This window comes from Canis aureus, chromosome 28 (assembly GCF_053574225.1).
Source record: "Canis aureus isolate CA01 chromosome 28, VMU_Caureus_v.1.0, whole genome shotgun sequence".
NCBI classification, from domain to species: Eukaryota; Metazoa; Chordata; class Mammalia; order Carnivora; family Canidae; genus Canis; species Canis aureus.
In genome coordinates, this window is record NC_135638.1 from 20,018,459 (window position 1) to 20,038,297 (window position 19,839).

General features: G+C 45.0%; 2 protein-coding genes across 16 annotated transcripts in view; both read left to right on the forward strand.

The window, feature by feature from the left end:
- The first annotated feature begins 1,341 nt into the window (after positions 1-1,341).
- Positions 1,342-5,150, forward strand: RPL7 (ribosomal protein L7). The gene is made up of 7 exons (XM_077876559.1): positions 1,342-1,496; positions 2,241-2,349; positions 2,691-2,857; positions 3,580-3,717; positions 3,832-3,941; positions 4,243-4,452; positions 4,763-5,150. The coding sequence occupies exons 1-6, from the start codon at positions 1,450-1,452 to the stop codon at positions 4,449-4,451; spliced, it is 780 nt and encodes a 259-aa protein (XP_077732685.1). The 5' UTR covers positions 1,342-1,449; the 3' UTR covers position 4,452; positions 4,763-5,150.
- A 2,520-nt stretch (positions 5,151-7,670) lies between these two features.
- Positions 7,671-19,839, forward strand: part of C28H8orf89 (chromosome 28 C8orf89 homolog) — a 45,408-nt gene continuing 33,239 nt past the window's right edge. Inside the window, exons 1-2 of one of the 15 annotated variants that reach the window (XM_077876565.1) lie at positions 9,537-9,792; positions 10,103-10,261. Coding sequence is in view for 5 of the 15 variants with exons in the window: in XM_077876562.1 (XP_077732688.1) it covers positions 18,291-18,436 (146 nt within the window). In the remaining 10 variants the exon portion in view is untranslated. Of the gene's footprint in view, positions 8,901-9,365; positions 9,475-9,535; positions 10,262-16,941; positions 18,437-19,839 lie in introns of those variants that run through there. The other 14 variants (XM_077876566.1, XM_077876570.1, XM_077876571.1 and 11 more) reach the window with 14 other exon arrangements.

Here is a 19,839-nt window from a genome sequence, read left to right on the forward strand (position 1 = left end):
GGCTCGGCGCGGTGGCCCCGGGCTGCGCCCGCCGCGGCAGCCGCCCGCCCGTCTGTCCCGCAGCGCCCGGCCGGCCGGTCCCGCTGCGGCGGCGGTGACAGCCGCGACTCAGGCGGCGCGCGCCGCCCTCATGGCCAAGCCGCCGCCGCGGCCGCCGCCGCCGCCCGAGCGTCCCCGGAGCCGGCGCGGCGGCTCCCTCTCACCCCGGGGAGGGGCGCGCAGCGCAGACCGCACGGGCCCGCCGGCCGCCGCGGGAGTTGTCAACTTGACCCAAGTTGCGAAAGGGTGGGAGAGTGGGGTGCGGGGCGGCGGGGGCGCCGCGGAGGGGCGACTCGCCCGGCGCGGCGGGGCGCTGCCCAACGGCTTGCAGCCGCCCCCGCGCTCCCGCGTCCCCTGCCCCGCACTCCCCGCGGCTGTCACTCGGGCACTGGGCTCCGCAGCGCGGCGCCGCCCGCAAGTCGGAGCGCTCCCGGCCGCCTCTGAGCGGGCTCCACGCTCCGCGCTATATAACCCTCGCCCGGGAAGAGCCGGCAGCGGCATCGGCCCTCCCTCCGCTCGGCCCTCCCCGCCCCCGGGCGCACCCCGCCCCCGGCCCAGCCCCCCGCCCGCCGTCCGCCGAACCGCGGCGGGGCAGCCCCTCTCACATGGCCGTGGCCGCAGCCTCCAGCCCCCGTCGCGCCTCCCTTCGCAGCTCACGCCCCCTGCCGCAGGGTGTCCCGGCCTCCGCCTGCCGGGCCTGGCGGGCCGCAGTGCCCGGGCCATCCTCCTCCCGCCGTCGAGTCGGCGCTAGTCCCTATCTCGCCGCTGTGGTTGAGCAGCGGGACTCTGGACGGCCCCGCCTGCGATCAGGCGCTGAGGAAGACAGCCCCGCAGGCTGGCAGGAACCGAGACGAGGACCTCGGCAGCGCGGCCGCGGGGTGCCGGCTTGTGGCCAGCGATGGCAGACAGCCGGGAAGGCCGTCAAAAGCCAGGTCTCGGCCGCGACTTGGACTCGCAGCCAGCCCTGTGGAATGTGGGCCGAAAGGCTCTCATTTTCCCTGGCTGAACTCACCACCGCCGTGGTTGCCTACAGCCCCCGGTCGAGCGTCGCCCTCCGGCCGGGCGGGCGGTGAGAGTGCTGCATGCTGGGACTTGTAGTTCACGCCGGTGCGGCGTGTTATTTGCGTCCATCGCCGGGTGCACTTCGAGTCCGCGCAGCCTGGGGACTAGGACCCCGAGTAGTCAAGGTGTCAGCATTCTTTGCTCTTGTGATGCTGATTAAAGAGTCTAATCGGTGCACGCACTATCTCCTACGAATTTTACCCGAAACTTGATCGCAAGAGGCAGACACAGGGAGCACTTAATTTTGTGTCTGCGAGAGTTCTCAGTTGCGAGTTCTTTTCTGGCTTATCCCGGGACACCTATGAGTTGTGGGGCTTCGCGCTTGTCGTCTTTAAGTGGGCAGCGCGCATGCGCCAACTTCCTCTTTTTCCGGCTGGAACCATGGAGGGTGCAGAGTAAGTTGCTCTTCGTCCGCTTGATAATCCTTCTCCATCCACGAAACTGGGGATTTTTCGTCTCGTTTTCCCTCGATCCGGCTGTAGCCTGTACCTTTACCCACTTGTCTGTGTGTTTGTGACGTTCTGTGACACTAGTGGGGGGCGCCAGGCCAAGATGGGATGCAGGCGGCCTTGGGGCGGAGGTTTGGGATACGGGGAACGAGGGATGAGAGCCGAATAGGTGCGCGACCGGTGGGAGGCTCAGAACGCCTCAGTTGGGCTCATCGTTGCCTGGTATTTGGCCCGGTCGCCCCTGTCGTCAGGCCTTTGCTTTCAGCATGTGGGACTTCAGACCTGAATGAGGGCGGTGCTTGGGAGGTTTTCACAACGTCTTTTCCTGAGACTCCTAAGCTCTTCACGCGCAGACTCGGGAAGAGTCTAGGGGTAGATCGAGTCCTGCAGCAGGTTCCTCGGTCTCTGCCGTGCTGGCTCTAACTGGGAGCCCGGGACTGACCGTGCATTCGCTGGGAGTGTGCTGTAGTCTCGGAGGGCCTCGTGTTGAAAGGCCGAGGATCCCTGGCCTAGAACCCCGCCGAAGTCTGCATCCTGCAGCAGAGCACGTTGGAGAAGCTAAAGGGGCGAGGTTGTAGAGCCAGGGACGGCGGTATGGCTCGATGACCAAGCTCGGGACGGACGCGCAGCGGTGCGGGGTCGTGCGTGTGCTGTTGGAGCTCTTGGTCAGTTTGTGTTCACTGATGCCAGAGAGAAGAAGAAGAAGGTTCCTGCTGTGCCGGAAACCCTTAAGAAAAAGCGAAGGAACTTCGCGGAGTTGAAGATCAAGCGTCTGAGAAAAAAGTTTGCCCAAAAGATGGTAAGTCAACTTGTGGGGCACCTCTCCGTGTAAAGAGAGGCCTTGGGGTTGGGATTGAAAATCGGGCTTCCTTCTCAGCGAGGCTTCTTTACCCCCGGGTACCAGTGAGCTTGGGCGTTAGTATTAGCTCTTCAGAGCGATAGTAAATGAAGGTGGTGGTGTCTGTGCTTGGAAATAATTCATGCACCCTACAGCAAGGAAAAGGTTTCAGGGGAACGTTTTTTTCCCTCTGTAGAACTGGTGTTGGCAATAAAGAGGACCGCTAAGGAACTGGTCCTTAGGTGTTAAGGGCTAATGGTGTTGAGTTAAAAATCGGGGGAATAACTGGTCTTGGTTTCCAGCTTCGAAAGGCAAGGAGGAAGCTTATCTATGAAAAGGCTAAGCATTACCACAAGGAATACAGGCAGATGTACAGAACTGAGATTCGCATGGCGAGGATGGCGAGAAAAGCCGGCAACTTCTACGTGCCTGCAGAACCCAAGTTGGCATTTGTCATCAGGATCAGAGGGTAAGTTGGGTTTTAACTGCATCCTGGTTTCGAAGGGAAGTCTACAGGGTCTCAGCAGAACTTCGTAACTTCTGGGGCCGTTGTTTCTGAAACACTAGAATAAAGATTTTGGTGTCGCTAGGACATGAGGTGGTGTTTTGATGGTTTTGTTGTGCAAGCCCTGGGCCCAAAGCCCTTATCTGTTCTCTAACTGGGTATTTGAATTTTAATTCAAAAGAGGCTAAAGTAGGTGGCTCAAAGGTTTAGTGCTGCCTTCAGCCCAGGGTGTGATCCTGGAGTCCCAGGATTGAGTCCCACATCAGGCTCCCTGCATGGAGCCTGCTTCTCCCTCTGCCTGTGTCTCTGCCCCTCTCTCTCTCTCTCTCTCTCTCTCTCTCTCTCTGTGTGTGTGTGTGTCTCATGAATAAATAAATAAAATCTTTTAAAATAGAGGCTAAAGTGTAGGTTCATAGGTACTCTTGTATCCAAAACAAGGAAATGAGACAAGTTTTAAATGTCAAAAGGTACGTGTTAACAGAAAGCCTGCTTGTTGTGGAAGAGGCAGGTTGGGTCAGGGGATAGAATAGTTCAGCTAACTAAAGGAAAAACGCCAATGGTCTTCGTAATGTGAAAAGAGTCTTGTTTAGATGGGACTTGAGTTGTCCGAAATTTATAATGGTTAATTCCTCGTTTATTAATATAAATTCTGATAAAGCTCAGTGAATTCTTTTTTTTCGCTGCAGTATCAATGGTGTGAGCCCAAAGGTTCGAAAGGTGTTGCAGCTTCTTCGCCTTCGCCAGATCTTCAATGGCACCTTTGTTAAGCTCAACAAGGCTTCAGTTAACATGCTAAGGATTGTGGAACCGTATATAGCATGGGGGTAAGTCTCTTTTCCCGTGAGTTCTTTCTGAACTGGCTGTGTTAGCAAGATGGGTTTTAAGTATTCTAATGGTGATAACCTTTGGCCATTTATGTCTGGTTTTTCCCGTTTCAGGTACCCAAACCTGAAGTCAGTGAATGAATTGATCTACAAGCGTGGTTATGGCAAGATCAACAAGAAGCGAATTGCCCTGACAGATAACACATTGATTGCTCAGTCTCTTGGTAAGTTCTGCCTGTTTGAGGTGAAATTTGATCTTTGAGACAAAGTTGGCATTTTCTGGCACTTTGTGGCCTTACGTTCTGTTATGAATCTTAGCCATATGCCCTACAATGCACAAGTCTATGGAAAATGTAAGTTATGATTTCAGTGGGTCAAGCTTTATCTTGGTAAATGTAGCCATGTATTTCCCTTTTGTTTCTTTACTCTTGATTTAAAGTCTCTCAGACAGTAGTTGTTGTTGCTGAATATCCTAACATAATCTGTGAAAACAGCTAACGATTTTAATGATCTTAAAATATTCAGGTAAATATGGCATCATCTGCATGGAGGATCTGATTCACGAGATCTATACCGTTGGAAAACGTTTCAAAGAAGCCAACAACTTTTTATGGCCCTTCAAATTATCTTCTCCACGTGGCGGAATGAAGAAAAAGACCACCCATTTTGTAGAAGGTGGAGATGCTGGCAACAGGGAAGACCAGATCAATAGGCTTATTAGAAGGATGAACTAAGGTGAGCAAGCTACATCTTAATAGAAGTTTACTTAATAAAAATGATAGTTTCATACCTTTTTGGGTAAATAGTGATGGAGGTTTGGTTGGGTTCTAATCAGTATTTTTAAGGGAGGGAAATAGCCAACCATCTTAATTTGATTAGAGTTGATTTGATTACTCCTTCCTTTTGGGGACATTATGGAGAAGAGAAAAAAGCGTGGGGTTTTTATCTTAAGGATGGAAACTGGAGCACTTTCTTAATTTCTTGATTTATGTTAATTATAATCTATTAAGGTGGTTTCCTTAATTAGTTTTGTTTTCCTTTTCAGGTATCTACCATGATTATTTTTGTAATCTGGTCAGTTAATAAATGACTACTTTCAAATGGAAATGTGTTGTTGTCTTGGTGACTTTTTTCCAGCCTGACTCTGCTGTCCCTTGACAGGCAAACCTTGGTGTGATAAAATTAAGCCAAGTCATCAGCATTTGCGTTCAAACTTAGGATCTAGTTTGTATCTTGGTGGGAAAATATTCCTTGGGTTTATTAAAGACTCTTTACAGAGCATAAATCTTAATTTTTCACTTTTGAATTGTGCCATTGAGTTAGCCAAAATGGTCTGTTCGAAGGAAGCCTATTTCATAGGCCTTTGTGCGTGATTTATGGGTAAGGTAATAAAAATTCAGTTTACGAATAAAAATACTGTTGCTGAAATTCTATCTTCTGAGGCTTTGACTTTTCTATAAAGTACTGTGTGACCATGTTTTCATTTTGCATTCCAATTTTTGTTTTTTCTTGTTTTGCATATTTAGGTAAGATTTTAAGTAATTCCGTTATAAATTGTGTATATTACAAAGGAAGAAATGAAATTTGTGCCCATAGATACAAGTTATTTTGGAGCACCAATAGCACTAGTGAGCAAAAATTGAATTTTATGAATAACATTCATATGTATTGTATGTATCTCACTTAGATTAGTGAACTGACAGTTTTCACTATAGAATATGATACAAAGTACATACAAAAGTTTCTGTAGCCCTCACTGTGCCAGGGTCATGATGCATTATGAAACAGGTGCCTTGTTGATTCTTTTGACACCTGCATCAGTATCATCCCTACTTAGTGTTTGAAAGGAGCTAGAGGTAGGTGGTAGGTTTGTTACAGCCCATGAATAGATACATTACCCAAAGTAGCACTTTGTGCTGCTTTCCAAAGCTTTGGAAGCTGGTAAGAAGAGAGCTTTGTAGGAATATGTAGGATAAGGAAACACGATGTATTGGCAGTACATGTCGTCTGGATCTGTTTCTGTTTTCAGTCTGGGAAATTCAATTTTCCATATAAATTCTTAATCTGAGTGGAGCCGGAGGTCCAGAGGTTGGGGAAATAAGAGTTTGGGAATTGGGAAGAGGTGCAGACATCTAGTTGCCATAGAGAAGGCTAAAGCAGTTGCTTCAGAATAAAGGAATTTTAGGCAGTTTCAAAGAGTGGGAGTGGAGGAAGGCATGTTGTCAAGGTGATAATTCCTGCAGTCAGGTCCTAGTGCATAAAGTAGGGGGTAATTGGTCTGTCTTCACCGGGTTCTGAGGCCCAAAAAGGGATATGAACTGTTAGAACCTATTGAAATGCAGGTTGACACCTTGTTTAGAAAACCCACCTAAAAGATGGTATCTGTATGCCAGAAGGGGCTAACTAACCTTTGAAAGTCTGGGCCCTACCCAGCAGGTTCTACTACAGAAATTCACCTCACATATGTAAATGTACATTTGTACCCTTTAACGATCCACCATTGTAAGAACCCACTACCCTGGTTTTCCAGTCACAAAGCTTAGTTACTACATTCACTGATCTTTAACAGGTGTTAACTGGTATTGCTTATCTTTGAAAGTTCCTTTGTGGTAGGCTGGATTAAGAGTGCTGGCTCTGGAGCCAAAGTGGGTTCATACCCAGCCTTCACTTAATGGCTTGGGCCAATAATTAATCTGTTCATCAGCAAAATGGGGAAGATAGCTGTGCCTAATAAGGATTTTGATGAAGATGTCAGATAATATAAAATGTTTAGAGCAGTTCTGGCTCAAAATACTAAGGAAATATTTATTATATATAGTAGCTTGAGTACTGCCTGGCAGGGTCATACAAAGGAAAATGGCTTATACTTACATGTTTCAGTCCTAATTAGTACGCTAGACCTAGCACAATGTGAGATAAGTGCTACTGGGATGTCTAGGATGTATCTGCTTTTGGGGGTGCTGGGACCCACCCCATAGGGGAAGATGGATAACATTCTGCCCCCACTGCTTTCCTTTACAGATTTGGTATCAAACCAGCCAAAACCTTGCTTTCATACAGAAGTCTCTCTTCCTTGGATAATAAACTTTTTTTTTTTAATTTTTTTATTTTTATTTTTATTTATTTACGATAGTCAGAGAGAGAGAGAGGCAGAGACACAGGCAGAGGGAGAAGCAGGCTCCACGCACCGGGAGCCTGATGTGGGATTCGATCCCAGGTCTCCAGGATCGCACCCTGGGCCAAAGGCAGGCGCTAAACCGCTGCGCCACCCAGGGATCCCAATAAACTTTTTTTAAGGCCAGCTTTTTAGTCCTTCCAACCTAGTACCTGACATAGAGTAGGCACTAAGTTTCTGTTTCCTATTGCTGTTGTAACAAATTAAAACTAAGTGATTTAAGACAGGTTTATTGTCTTTTACAATTTCAGAGGTAAAAAGTCCAAAATTGGTTTCCCTGGGCTAAATTGGTGTCATCAGGCTTGCCTGCCTTCTGAAGGCTCTAGGAATAACTTGTATTTCTTGGCTTATAGCCTCTTCCATCTTCAAAGTGTAAGGACCCTTGTGATCAAGTTGAGCTACCCAGATAATCCAGGATAATCTTCCCATCTCTAATTCCTTACTTTAAATATATCAGAAAAGTCCCTACCTTGGCAGCATATTCCAGGAATTACAGCAGAGAAATGTTTGGGAGGACTATTCCTTGGTCTTTCTAGTTCCCAGCTATATCTTCTTTCTCAAAAATGACAAGCTTCTAATGTAGGGTCTTGACCCTTAAAATCTTGTGTCTAGAACACTGGGCCCTCAGGTCTGTGTTTGACTTTTTAATTCTGGAAAGAGACCTTCTCTGACACATCTCTTAATATAACCCTATATTTGTCATAGCATCTCAATTACCTGAAATGTTTTTTCCATTTATTCTTGTTGCTTTTCACAGCCACTCAAGGTTTTGAAAATATGTACTGAAACCACTATAACGTTTGAATGTTTGCCTTCTCTGTTTTGGCACTTAGAATAATGCCTGGTGCATTGCAGTCCTTTTGGGATTTTTTGATTGAATCAAGCCTCTTAAGAGCAATAGCAATTTAAATTTTTGATTTTCTGGTTACTGGCACATTGTCCATGGTGAATAGTGAGAGGAGTAGGGGCTGCACTGTGTGTTCATGGAGGTTAAGGTGTGTGTGTGAGTGATACACATATTACTGTAAAGGACTCAAAAATGAGTTTTATTGTGTAGGTTTTATGTGAAAATACAACAGCATGTTAAGGGAATGTAGGAGACTGTTCATGCTGTGCAGATTGGGAAAATTCACAAAGGAGGTAGAATTTGGACAACTGGTGATAAAACAGCAGGAGTCAAGAGTTGGGAGACCGTGTCAGTGGCAGATGGGATAGGATAGCCAAGAGGATGTGAAAGCGACTCAAAAGTAGACCATTTAATAATAAACATTTGATCACGTATTCACTGCTAGTGTACGCTTAATCCACGTAATCCTTGGTCTTTTGTTCTCCACTTTGGGTGCAATCCCAGAACCGATTAATTGGAATAGGTCCCAGCACTTTGTCTTTAAGATCCTGGTGTCATTTTTACTGTGCTGCCTATTAGCTACGTATAGGGCTATCCCCATTTTTTGGATGAGGGGTTAACTTTGCCTTCCCCAGGATCACCAAGTGATGGGGCAAGTATTAGGTTCCAGGTCTAACTTGAGTTTTCTTAACAAGAGGAGCTAGGAAGTATGGAGCTTGATGAAAACAGAAAGTGGTGTGCAACTTCAGTTTTGTAAGATCTGAAGCCATCTGTTCCTAGGGCTAAACTTGGAGCCCTGTTTGGGGTCATGAAATGGAGGTAAAGAGTTTAGAACATAATTTGGTAAAAGTGTAGATGCTAAGGCCCTACCGCACAAGTCTGGGTGCTAGGCTTTACTGGGGAGGGGACACATCTAATTCCTCACCAAAGAACCTAGACAAAGGAGACTTAGAATATGGAATTCGGGCGGACGTGGCGAGGGAACTCGGATGACTACGTCACTTAACCTAAGACTGGGCTAGCAGGTTTTGCTGAGCTGTTTGAAAGTTCCAGTACACTCATCAGTACTCTGGAGAGCCTGGTTAGTTTAATCTTAAAAGTGCGACCCAGAGAACTGAACATCACCGACCTTGTCCAGCTGCTCACCTACCCAGGCTGCAGGTGCATGGCGCAACTTTCGTGCCACGGCTGACTCCTGTGCACCCAGTCCTGTTTCAGCATCCTCTCACCCCGCCCCCAACAGTGACGCCAGTGGTGGTGGCACCTATGCTAGTTGTCGAGGGAGTCCTAGCAGCCTCCTAGCCGCCCAAACACCCTCCCGGCGCGGCACCCCAACCGACCATCCCCGCTCTGCGAGGTCCGCCGCAGGTGACCTCGCCAGGAGGGCGGCGCGGAGGCTCCGGGCGCCTGGCAACTGGCGCGCGTCGGGCGGGCGGGACTGCGGCCTCCGGAGCGGCTCGCGGGGCCGGGCCGGGCTCGCCGCGCTGGCGAGCGTCCCCGTCCCCGTCCCCGGGCCGCCGGCCGCCGAGCATGTGCGCTCCCCGCCCCGCCGCCGCCCGCCCCACGCCCCGGCCAGGCTGCGCCGGGGGCTCGGCTCTCCTGCGGGCCGCCGCCGGCTCCCGCGGAGTCCGCTGCCCCCGGTGACCCCGCCGCGGGAGCCTCAGGCCTGGGCACCACCGCCGCGGCCCCCGCACGCCCAGAGGCCCCTCCCCTCCGCGGGGCAGCTGCGGGCACAGTGAGTGCGGTGGTCTCCGGAGGACCCCGGCCTGGGGGGTGGCGTGGGACGCGGGGCAGGGAGGGGTTGGGGTCCTTGCAGGGGCAGGGCTGAAGGGAGGTGGGGAGGAGGGCCCAGAGCAGAGCTGCCTAGGCCCCCTCCCGGGCAGGGGAAAGTAGCCCAGTGAGGCACAAGGGTCCCTCCAAGAGTTCCTTGATGCACTTTGAGGGGAGCTGGCGGGCGAGTGGGCTTGGGGACCAGACCACGGCTGCCGCGCAGAGAGACACGGGAACGAACCCGGGGCAAGAGGACCTCCCTGCCAGCCTGGAGCCTGCACAGGCGAGCATGCGTCTCCATACATCGGGTGGACACGCCTTACAGGGTCTCCCTCCAACCTGCCAGGGTTTAACCTGGAGGGTGCTGTGGGGGATGTGTTTACCCTCTGCCCCTGACTGCCGCTGTACGTCACTCTTGCACAGGGCCATGTGGAGCAGGACTTGGGACCCTGACCGTGTTAATTAGCTCTGCTGACTTTGCTTTGTGCCATTTCTGATTTACCTATATAGTGTGTGTGTTTATTACTTTTTTCATGAGGGGTTACAATTACTAGAAAAGATTTGTGTCATGCAGGTAGTCTGTTCTATTGTAGGAGTCATTCTACCCCTACAACCTTTTTGGGGTCATAGACATGAACAGTGGAGCCTCTAAAGAAATGCAGCTTGAAACCGTTTTCAGGGTACTGTACTCCCTGAAGCACAAGAATCTCTGCTCTTCCATCTTCATTGGCTTTTTATCTACCTTGCTAATGGTGAGTTTAAATACCCTGTCACATGGGGGATCCCTGGGTGGCTCAGCGGTTTAGCGCCTGCCTTCCGCCCAGGGTGTGATCCTGGAGTCCTGGGATGGAGTCCTGGGATCGAGTCCCGCATTGGGCTCCCTGCATGGAGCCTGCTTCTCCCTCTACCTGTGTCTCTGCCCCCCTCTCTCTCTCTCCCCCTCTATGTCTCTCAGGAATAAATAATAAAAGAAATAAAATCTTTTTAAAAAGTCCCCTGTCACAGTGCCATTTCTTCAAAAATACTTCTGATGTTTCTTTTTTTGAATTCTTACATTTAAAAAATTACATTATAATGCATCAGTAGCTCTCATTCAAACAGAAGAATATAGAGATAGACATGAAAGCCCTCTTTACCTTTTTCTCTTTTCTTTCTTACACATCTTAGAGTTAATTTGGTGTTTATCCTTCTATTCTTTCTTCATGTTTTTTTAATCATTGGAATCATATCTGGATTCTTTTGAGAAATTATCTTTCGTACTGAAAAAGATGTGAGAAATAACTTCTTATCAGTTTACTTAGATTTGCATTGATATGGTAGATGTATCATACAGATGTATGATCATATGGTATAGATGTGATTTATGTGACCATTCCTCATTAAGATTTCCAATTTTTCCTTATTGCAAACAATGCAACAATGAACGTTCTTATACCTGGGGACAGTTCAGTAAATTGAATTCCTTGAAGAAGAATTGCTGGGTCCGATGTGTGTATGATAGAATCTTGTCTTCCAAAGAAGTCTTTAATGATTTACATTTCCATCAACAGACTGTATTGAGAAAGATCTGTGTTTACTATTTAAAAACAAAACAATAGCTTCCACCCCTCTCTCATTGAGTGTTTATTATGTGTCCAGCACTGTGCTGAACACTTTACATGCATTTTGAAATCTCATCCTCACTAACCCTATGAGATTCGGAGGCACTATTATTTTCTTCATGACCCTATGGTTAGGCAGCTATTGAAGGGCAGAATCAAGATTAGAATCCAGGCTCATTTTACTCCAATGAATATGTGTTCCTTGTTGGATGTGAATTCCTGGTCAGTAATTGACTGGGAATTGTGTTTCATTGGGTTCTTTGAGGCTTAAATGAGATTGTACTTTAGGTGTTGCTATGTTATTACTGGTACCTTCTGCCACTAACTTCTATAGAATTGGACACGGTCCAGTGCTTCCTATAATTATGGTTCTTCTGTATTGTCTGTCTCTCCAATCACCTCTCAGCTTCTTTATCTTCTTTATCTTCCTACTTTGCACACATTTTAAGGAAATCTGGCTTTCTTCTCCCTTCCAAGTCTTCTTTGGCAACTTTAATCCAGTCTCTGGCCTTACTTCTCACCCGTGAATACATAACTCTTAGAATTTCTTCTCCCAACCAAAGCTATAGTCCTCAGTTCCTACAGCTTAGACCTAGGTTCAATAGCTCTGCCTGGACATCCTCCACGCATTTTATCTAAAACTGAGCCCTTTGTTGCTCTCCATGCCAGACTAGCAATTTCTCTTTGAATGTAATTCGTCATTCTCTTAAGTCACCTTCGTTCACAGTCTCAGTTATCTTTGACTCTTTCTTTCTTTTCTGAGCCTCCTAAATTCAATCAGCTGTTGTAGTCTCACTGCTGCCACTCTAATTTAAGCACTCTGGATGATGATGATGATGATGATGATTGTAGGTCTTAACTTGGCTCTAGTCTCTGCCAGATTAATCTTTTTTTTTTAATTTTTATTTATTTATGATAGTCACAGAGAGAGAGGGAGGGAGGCAGAGACACAGGCAGAGGGAGAAGCAGGCTCCATGCACCGGGAGCCCGATGTGGGATTCGATCCCGGGTCTCCGGGATCGCGCCCTGGGCCAAAGGCAGGCACCAAACCGCTGCGCCACCCAGGGATCCCTCTGCCAGATTAATCTTAATGCGTGGCTCTGAATGTGCCACACCTCTGTTCAAAACCTATCAGTGCCTTCCCATTGCTCAAAGAAGGAAGTGCAAACCACTTCGGCTAGCATTCAGATTTGTCTGTGATCTCGCCCCAGTCTGTCATTTCCTTATCTCTCACAGTACTCTTATCTGAACCCTGCTCCATCTTCCATGGCATCTTTCACATCTATATCTTTTCCTGGAATGCCTCTACTGCCATTTCTGCCTGTCTAAATTCTATTTAAATATCATTTTCTAGCTTTTTCCAAGTCTTTTTTGAACTTCCAAGTGAAAGTAATATCTGCCTTCTTTTAACTCTCCTGATGTGAAATATCTATCCTCTATCAGGCTGTAATGTCACACTTTGCATTATATTACAGTCATGTGAGTGACTGTTTTCCTTTTGCTCTGGAAATTCTGTGAAGGCAAAAATCTCTGTTTAGTTCTTCATATCAGTCATGCACATGGTATATTGATTTGCACATAGTACATGCTTAGTGACGGTATTTGAGTAAGTGAGCTAATGTCCTCACATTTGGGAATAAAAAGTTACATGTATTAGCCTGTTGCTAACTGTAATGACACACGGATCTCAACATCTTAGTGATGTGACATGTAAAAGTTTATTTCTTGCTCATACAAGAGTTGTGAGGCAGATAGTCCTGTTCTGCAGGCAGTTTTCTTCCAGTTGGTTGTAGGACCAGGCTCTACCATTCATTACCACTTGCTTATTATCTCACTGTAGCCAGCAGAAGGAAGAGGAGAAGGAAGGTATGGAGAAAGCAGACCTGCTTCTTAAAGACTTCTTGCAGAAAGCGTACAATTACACTCATTCAAGCTCCAATCATGGGGAAGTAGGCACTTCTTAGGAACAACTCTATTCTCTGGAGGAGCAAGAATATTAGTAGACATGCAGCCTACTGACCATCACAGTCAACTGCTACTTATGAGAACCAGTAGGACTTAATTTGAACGTCCCTTGCTCAAAAACAAAAGCAAAACTCCTACTTCCCCAATCTGGCTGGGTTAACAAATGCTCTGTTGTACCACAGAATTGAAACATAACCTTTTTCGTTAATATTTATTATAGTGAACTATAATCGTTTGTTTACTTTGTTGCCCTCAACATACTGTACGCTTTTGCATCATCATCATTTTTGTATTTCAGCTAGCGCAATGACTGGCATTGTGGATAAATAAATAGCTTTCTCAATGAATCCACAACTTGTTTTTATGTTCACTTAATAACTATTTTGCTTTAAACAAAGCTAAAGGGGATCCCTGGGTGGCTCAGCAGTTTGGCGACTGCCTTTGGCCCAGGGCGTGATCCTCAAGTCCCACATCGTGCTCCCTGCATGGAGCCTGCTTCTCCCTCTGCCTGTGTCTCTGCCTCTGTCTCTCTCTGTGTCTCTCATGAATAAATAATATCTTTTTTTTTTAAACTAAAAATAATCTTACCATCTGCTCATTGATGTTTGGGTTATTTTCAGCCTTTTTTCTTTTCTATTATAAAAAGTACAGAATTTGGCATCCTTGAAGATAAATATTTGTATGTATCAACAATCATTCCTTTAGGATACATACCTGGAAGTGGAATTGCTAGATCAAAAGTATATAAAATTATAAGGACATATATATTGCTAGATTGCTTTCTGGACATACTATATTCATACATATACTGAACTCTTATGAGAGCTTCTATTTTCCTTTACCTCATCTTACATTGTCTAGTATTAAAGAAAAATCCTTGCCATTGTAACTGGGAAAAGTTAGTAACTCATTATATTATTTTGCTTTTATTTGAGAACTAGTGAGGATTAACTTTGATCCTTTGTATTTTTTTTTTCCTGGAATGAATTATCTGTCCTTTAATAAATATATTTTCTATAGGACTTACTCTCTTTTTTATTTTCAAGTATCTATCTATATATAAAAGCTATCTTTATATATAAGAGGAATTAAATATATCAATTATTTATGTTCTCATTTGAAAGTTATGGGAACTTCTGGGCTGTGTGGCAGAAGGAGGTGACATGGATGGGACTCCATTCTACTTTGGTATGTTTCAAATGCCGGATAAAATATAATAAGATAATTTATGGAAATGTGGCTGAGCTAGGGACCAAGAGAAGGAAATCCCCAGGTGCCAGAAATGAAGGAACACTCACATAGGAAGCCACTGTTGAGCATCTGCCGAAAGCTGGAAGTCACAAAGAAGTACTGTTCCAGTTACTATGACTGCATCACAAATTTCTCCAAAACTTAGTCATGGAAAACAACCATTTATTGTGCTTAGGGATTCTGTGAGTCAGGAATTTGGACAGTGCACAGCAGGGACAGCTTGGCTCTGCTTCATGATGTCTGGGCCTCAGATGAAAGAATCGAAAGCTTGGGACTGGAATCACCTGCAGGCTCATTCATTCCCATGTCTGGTGGTTGATGCCAGCTGTGGACTGAGACTTTAGCTGTAGGTGTCAGCTGGAACCCTTATATAGTGACTTCTTCCTGTTACCTGGCTTCCTCACAAAATGGTGGCTGGATTTCAAAGGTGATTATCTCAAGGGAGAGCCAGTGGAAGTTGTGTCACCTTTTATGCCCTAGCCTTGGAAATCACACAGTGTCACTTCCAGGGCACTTAATTTACCAGGAAGTTAGTTTTCAGGGAGGCAGAACACCGACCTCACCTCTTGAAGCAAGACTCAGCATCACACCAAAGGAAGAACATGTTGGCATGGGTATGTATTAGTGCATCCTTCTTTGAAAAATACAACCCACTATAGACAGTGAGATGATAGCTAGAAAAATATTTCCCTGTGGGCCTAAGGATGCTGCAAAGAAGCTTGCCATTCACTTTAACTATGGCAGCAAAAGAGTTAGCTGTTAAACCCTGTCCATAGACTCTGCACAGCTTCATACCCCATACAGCTCAAGTCTGGGATCTGAACTCACTTTACTATATGCTTCAGGGACCACCATCCAAGGAACTGACCTGTTAACTGGTCTGGCATCTCTGAAACCCATGGCCAGGCAGAAACTAATGGAAAAGTCTGCATAGCAAAGTCTCCATAGCTCAGGGAGTACTAGACTCCTGTACATAGCAATCTCTCTATAAAGATGAGCTCACAGTCAAAGTTTATCAATTATATAAGGAAATGAACCACAAGAAAAGAGAACTTGGCAGATGCAGCAAGTGGGAGGTGGGTACCACAAAACTGAATAGAACATCATGGAAAAAAATATATATATTTGTAATATTCAAGGAGATGAAGAACATGGAATGCATAAGACGAGAACAGGACAGTATGAAGAAAAACAGGAAAAGTCTAGGGGTGCACTTTTTCCGTGAAAGGAAGAGAGGAAAAGGCATCGAGTCAAGCTGTATCTCTCATACCCAGCCATTAGCTGATTTGTGGCCTAGGGTAATAATCACGAGGATTATGATGAGAATAGCAGCCAGCCATCATTTGTCTCTTAAGCTACCTTTACTGCAATCTGAACTGAAGATTCTTGTTTGAGAATTAAAGTAGCATACTAGGCATTTAGCTAGATGGCTTAAATCATCTTCAGAATTCACAATAACTCTGTAAGGCAGAGCTTATTAGTTCCCTGGGTAGGGAGACTGAGGCACAGAAAGATTAACAAGAAAATAAATATTTTTGTCCCATCCAGGAATGGGAACATAACAAAGGGCTCTGGGATATATAGGGGGATGATATGTATCGTAAGTGCCATTGCTTCTATATTTCTTCATTTCTCAATTCACAGGCTGGGGAGCTCTTAGGGACTGCTTCCATGTAATTCTTCCAGCAAACTAATATTTAAACGCAAACTGGCAAATTCACTGCTTATGAATTTTAGGAAATGGGAAGTCCCTATGTCCAGATGGGAACTTTGCCTACAGTTTTGAACATTGTTTTTCCTGATATTTTACATGTTTAATTTTAATTTTGTTAGAGCCCAATTTTTTTTTTAAAGATTTTATTTATTCATGAGAAACACAGAGAGGAGAGAGGCAGAGACACAGGCAGAGGGAGAAGCAGACTCCATGCAGGGAGCCCAAAGTGGGACTCGATCCCAGGTCTCCAGGATCACGCCCTGGGCTGAAGGCAGCACTACACCGCTGAGCCACCCAGGCTGCCCTAGAGCTCAATTTTAATATCTCTTTAGTCGCTTTCCTTTGTCCATTTTTCCTTTCCACTAAAAGAAGAGAATTTGAAAAATAGTCTTGTTGTTATTCCTTGTATAACATTAGAGGCAAACCATTTAATAACTCTTCAAGGGGGGATCCCTGGGTGGCTCAGCAGTTTAGTGCCTGCCTTTGGTGCCGGGTGTGATCTTAGAGACCCGGGATCAAGTCCCACATCAGGCTCCCTGCATGGAGCCTGCTTCTCCATCTGCCTGTGTCTCTGCCTTGCTCTCTCTGTGTCTCTCATGAATAAATAAATAAAATCTTAAAAAAAAAAAAAAAAGGTCAAGGCCTCAATTGTTTAATTAACAAAATTTCAGGGATCAGGGACACCAGGGTTGCTCAATAAGGTAAGTGGCTGCCTTCGGCTCAGTCATGATCTCTGTGTCCTGGGATTGCGTGCCATGTCGGGCTCCCTGCTCAGTGGGAAGTCTGCTTCTCCCTCTCCCTCTGCCACTCCCCCTGCTTGGGTGCTTCCTTGAGCTCTCTCAAATAAATAAGTAAGTAAGTAAGTAAGTAAGTAAATAAATAAATAAATAAATAAATAAATCTTAAAAAAAATTCAGAGATCAGTTCTCTTACAGATCAATGAACCAGCAATTTCTGTTGTATTCAGGCATGAAAACAACATTAATGTCCTTGTACATCTCCATCAGAGCTCTTGGGTGACCAGGTACATTGTCAATGAGCAGTCGTATTTTGAAAGGAAATCTTTTTTTTTTTTAAATCTGAGCAGTAGGTCTCAACAGTGGGTTTAAATTATTCAGTAAACCATGTTATAAACAGATGTGGTATCATCCAGGCTTTCTTGTTCCATTTACAGAGCATGTGCAGAGAAGATTTAGCATAAATCTGAAGGGCCCTAGGATTTTCGGAACGGCCAACGAGCATTGGCTTCCAGTGAAATTCAGCAGCTGCATTAGCCTCTGACAAGAGAGTCAGACTGTCTTTGAAGCTTTGAAGCCAGGCACTGATTTCTCCTCTGCAGCTATGACAGTCCTGGATGGTGGCATCTTCCAGCAGAAGGCTGTCCCATCTCCGGTGGAAGTGTATTGTTTAGTGTAGCCACCGTCATTAGTTACCTTAGCTGGGTCTTCTGGAGAACTGGCTGCAGCTCCTACGTCAGCACTTGCTGCTTCACCTTGCACTCGATGTTATGCTGATGGCTTCTTTCCTTGGAGCTCATGAACCAGCCTCTGCCAGCTGTAAACTTTTCTTCTGCAGCTCCTTCACGTCCCTCAGCCTTCACAGAATTGAAGATAGTCAGGGCCTTGCTTTGGATTTGGTTTAAGGGACTGTTGTGGCGGGTTTAATGTTCTGTCCAGACCACTCAGACTTTCTCCATCTCAGCAATGAGACTATTTCACTTTCTTACCATTCGTGTGTTCACTGGAGTAGCACTTTTAATTTCCTACAAGAACTTTTCCTTGCATTTAAACTTGGCTAACTTTTTGGCACACAGCGACTAGCCTTCAACTTGTCTCAGCTTTTGACTTCCTTACTAAGTGTAATCATTTCTGGTCAGAGACATGTGACTCTTCTTTTCACTTGAACAATTAGAGGCCATTGTGGGGTTATTAATTGGCCTAATTTCAGTATTGTTGTGTCTCAGGGAATAGAGAGGCCCCAGGAGAGGGAGAGAAATGGAGGAACAGCTGGTCAGTGGAACAGTCAGAACACACACAACACTTACTAATTAAGTTCGCTCTCTTTTATGGGCACGCTTCATTGCACCTCAAAGCAGTTACAATAGTAAGATCACAGATTACTGATCACAGATCACCATAAAAAATATAATGATAATGAAGAAGTTTGAAATATTTCAAGAATTAGCAAAATATGACAGATGAGAAATGAGCAAATTGCTGTCAGAAAAATGGCACCAATGGACGTGGCTCTATGAAGGGTTGCCACAAACTTTCAATTTGTAAAAAACAAAACAAAAGCAAAAAAAAAAAAAACCACACACACACACACAAAAACAAAAAAACAACAACAAAGCAATTACCTGTGAAGCGACATAAACCGAAACACAGTAAAACAAGGTATGCCTGTACATGTATGTTTTATACATATTTAATATATTTCAATTTATTACAGTCACTGTTTTTATTAATGTTTACAACTCTCATTTTTGGTCATTTCGGAGCCTTTTTAAGTTGACGACTACCGTAACTTTAGTCTTCATTGATAGATAACTAGGTCTCCTGAATGACAATATGTTCTGGGCCCATCTTGTACATTTCCTTCCACAGACCTGGAATCAGCTATTTCTGGTTGGTTTTTATGGTTTTGGGCTTTTTTTTTTTTAATTTATTTATGATAGTCACAGAGAGAGAGAGAGAGAAGCAGAGACACAGGCAGAGGGAGAACCAGGCTCCATGCACCGGGAGCCTGACGTGGGATTCGATCCCGGGTCTCCAGGATCGCGCCCTGGGCCAAAGGCAGGCGCTAAACCACTGCGCCACCCAGGGATCCCTTTTTGGTTTTTTTTTTTAAAGTCACATTTCAGTTATTAGGTTTAGTGAACAGAGCTAGGAAACACTTTTTTTTTTTTTTTTTGTCTTTTTTAGATGAAAAGTCTTATGTTTCCAATTCATAGTTAGGACTTCAAGGTCTTTGCTTATTCTTTATTGATGTTAAATCTCAGTCTTTTCTCTCACACTGAAAACCCTGGTTCCCATCAGCACCAGTATAAATGTTCACTTAGCTATCTTGAACTATGTGGATAAGATGTGTTCAAGGCAGTTGAGCTGTAAGGTAGAAAAGTAGGCAGGGTCCCTGATATCTTAGCATCAGACCTGAGGTGCCTGGCCAGGCTTTTATTCAAGGGCAGATCTTGTTTAAGCACATATTTTGGATTTACTATCCTTTGAAACCCAAATAATAAGGGAACTACCATGGATTTCCATTTTTTAAAGGATTAGTATATGATAAATGCATTTAGTACCAAAATCTTACTGAATTTAGTGTTACCTTTGATATGGAAGACTTCAGAATATTTTTGTCCCTCAAATATACCAAGAACATCAACAGTTATTAATGGACTGTAGAATTTTGAAGATCTCAATTGTTGTATATTATCCTTTTTTATTTAAAAAAATGGGTTTAAGAGAGTGAATGAACTTTTATGTCCACTTATTTAAATAGAGTTTAAAAAAATTACCTCCAACAAATATTTTATATAGGCTATGATGTAGCGTTATGTATTGCATTTTGCCTCCCTCCACTCCCATTGATATGTTGAAGTCCAAACCCCAAGCTCAGAATGTGGCCTTATTTGGAGATAACCAAGTTAGTATGGGGTTATTAGAGTGGGTCCAAACCTAATATGACCAGTGGCAAATTAAACTAAGTGCATAATGAATTATTCTTCTGTATCCATGTTTAGAATAAAAGTAATGGCTATTATGAGGACATGTTTATTTTCCATGGGGAATAGAAACTA

Excerpts from the sequence above, each read along its gene's own strand:
- RPL7 (XM_077876559.1), top strand. The coding sequence starts at position 1,450 with ATGCGCCAACTTCCTCTTTTTCCGGCTGGAACCATGGAGGGTGCAGA. Across the intron at positions 1,497-2,240 it reads GGAACCATGGAGGGTGCAGA|AGAGAAGAAGAAGAAGGTTC; the intron begins GTAAGTTGCTCT and ends CACTGATGCCAG. Across the intron at positions 2,858-3,579 it reads TTTGTCATCAGGATCAGAGG|TATCAATGGTGTGAGCCCAA; the intron begins GTAAGTTGGGTT and ends TTTTCGCTGCAG.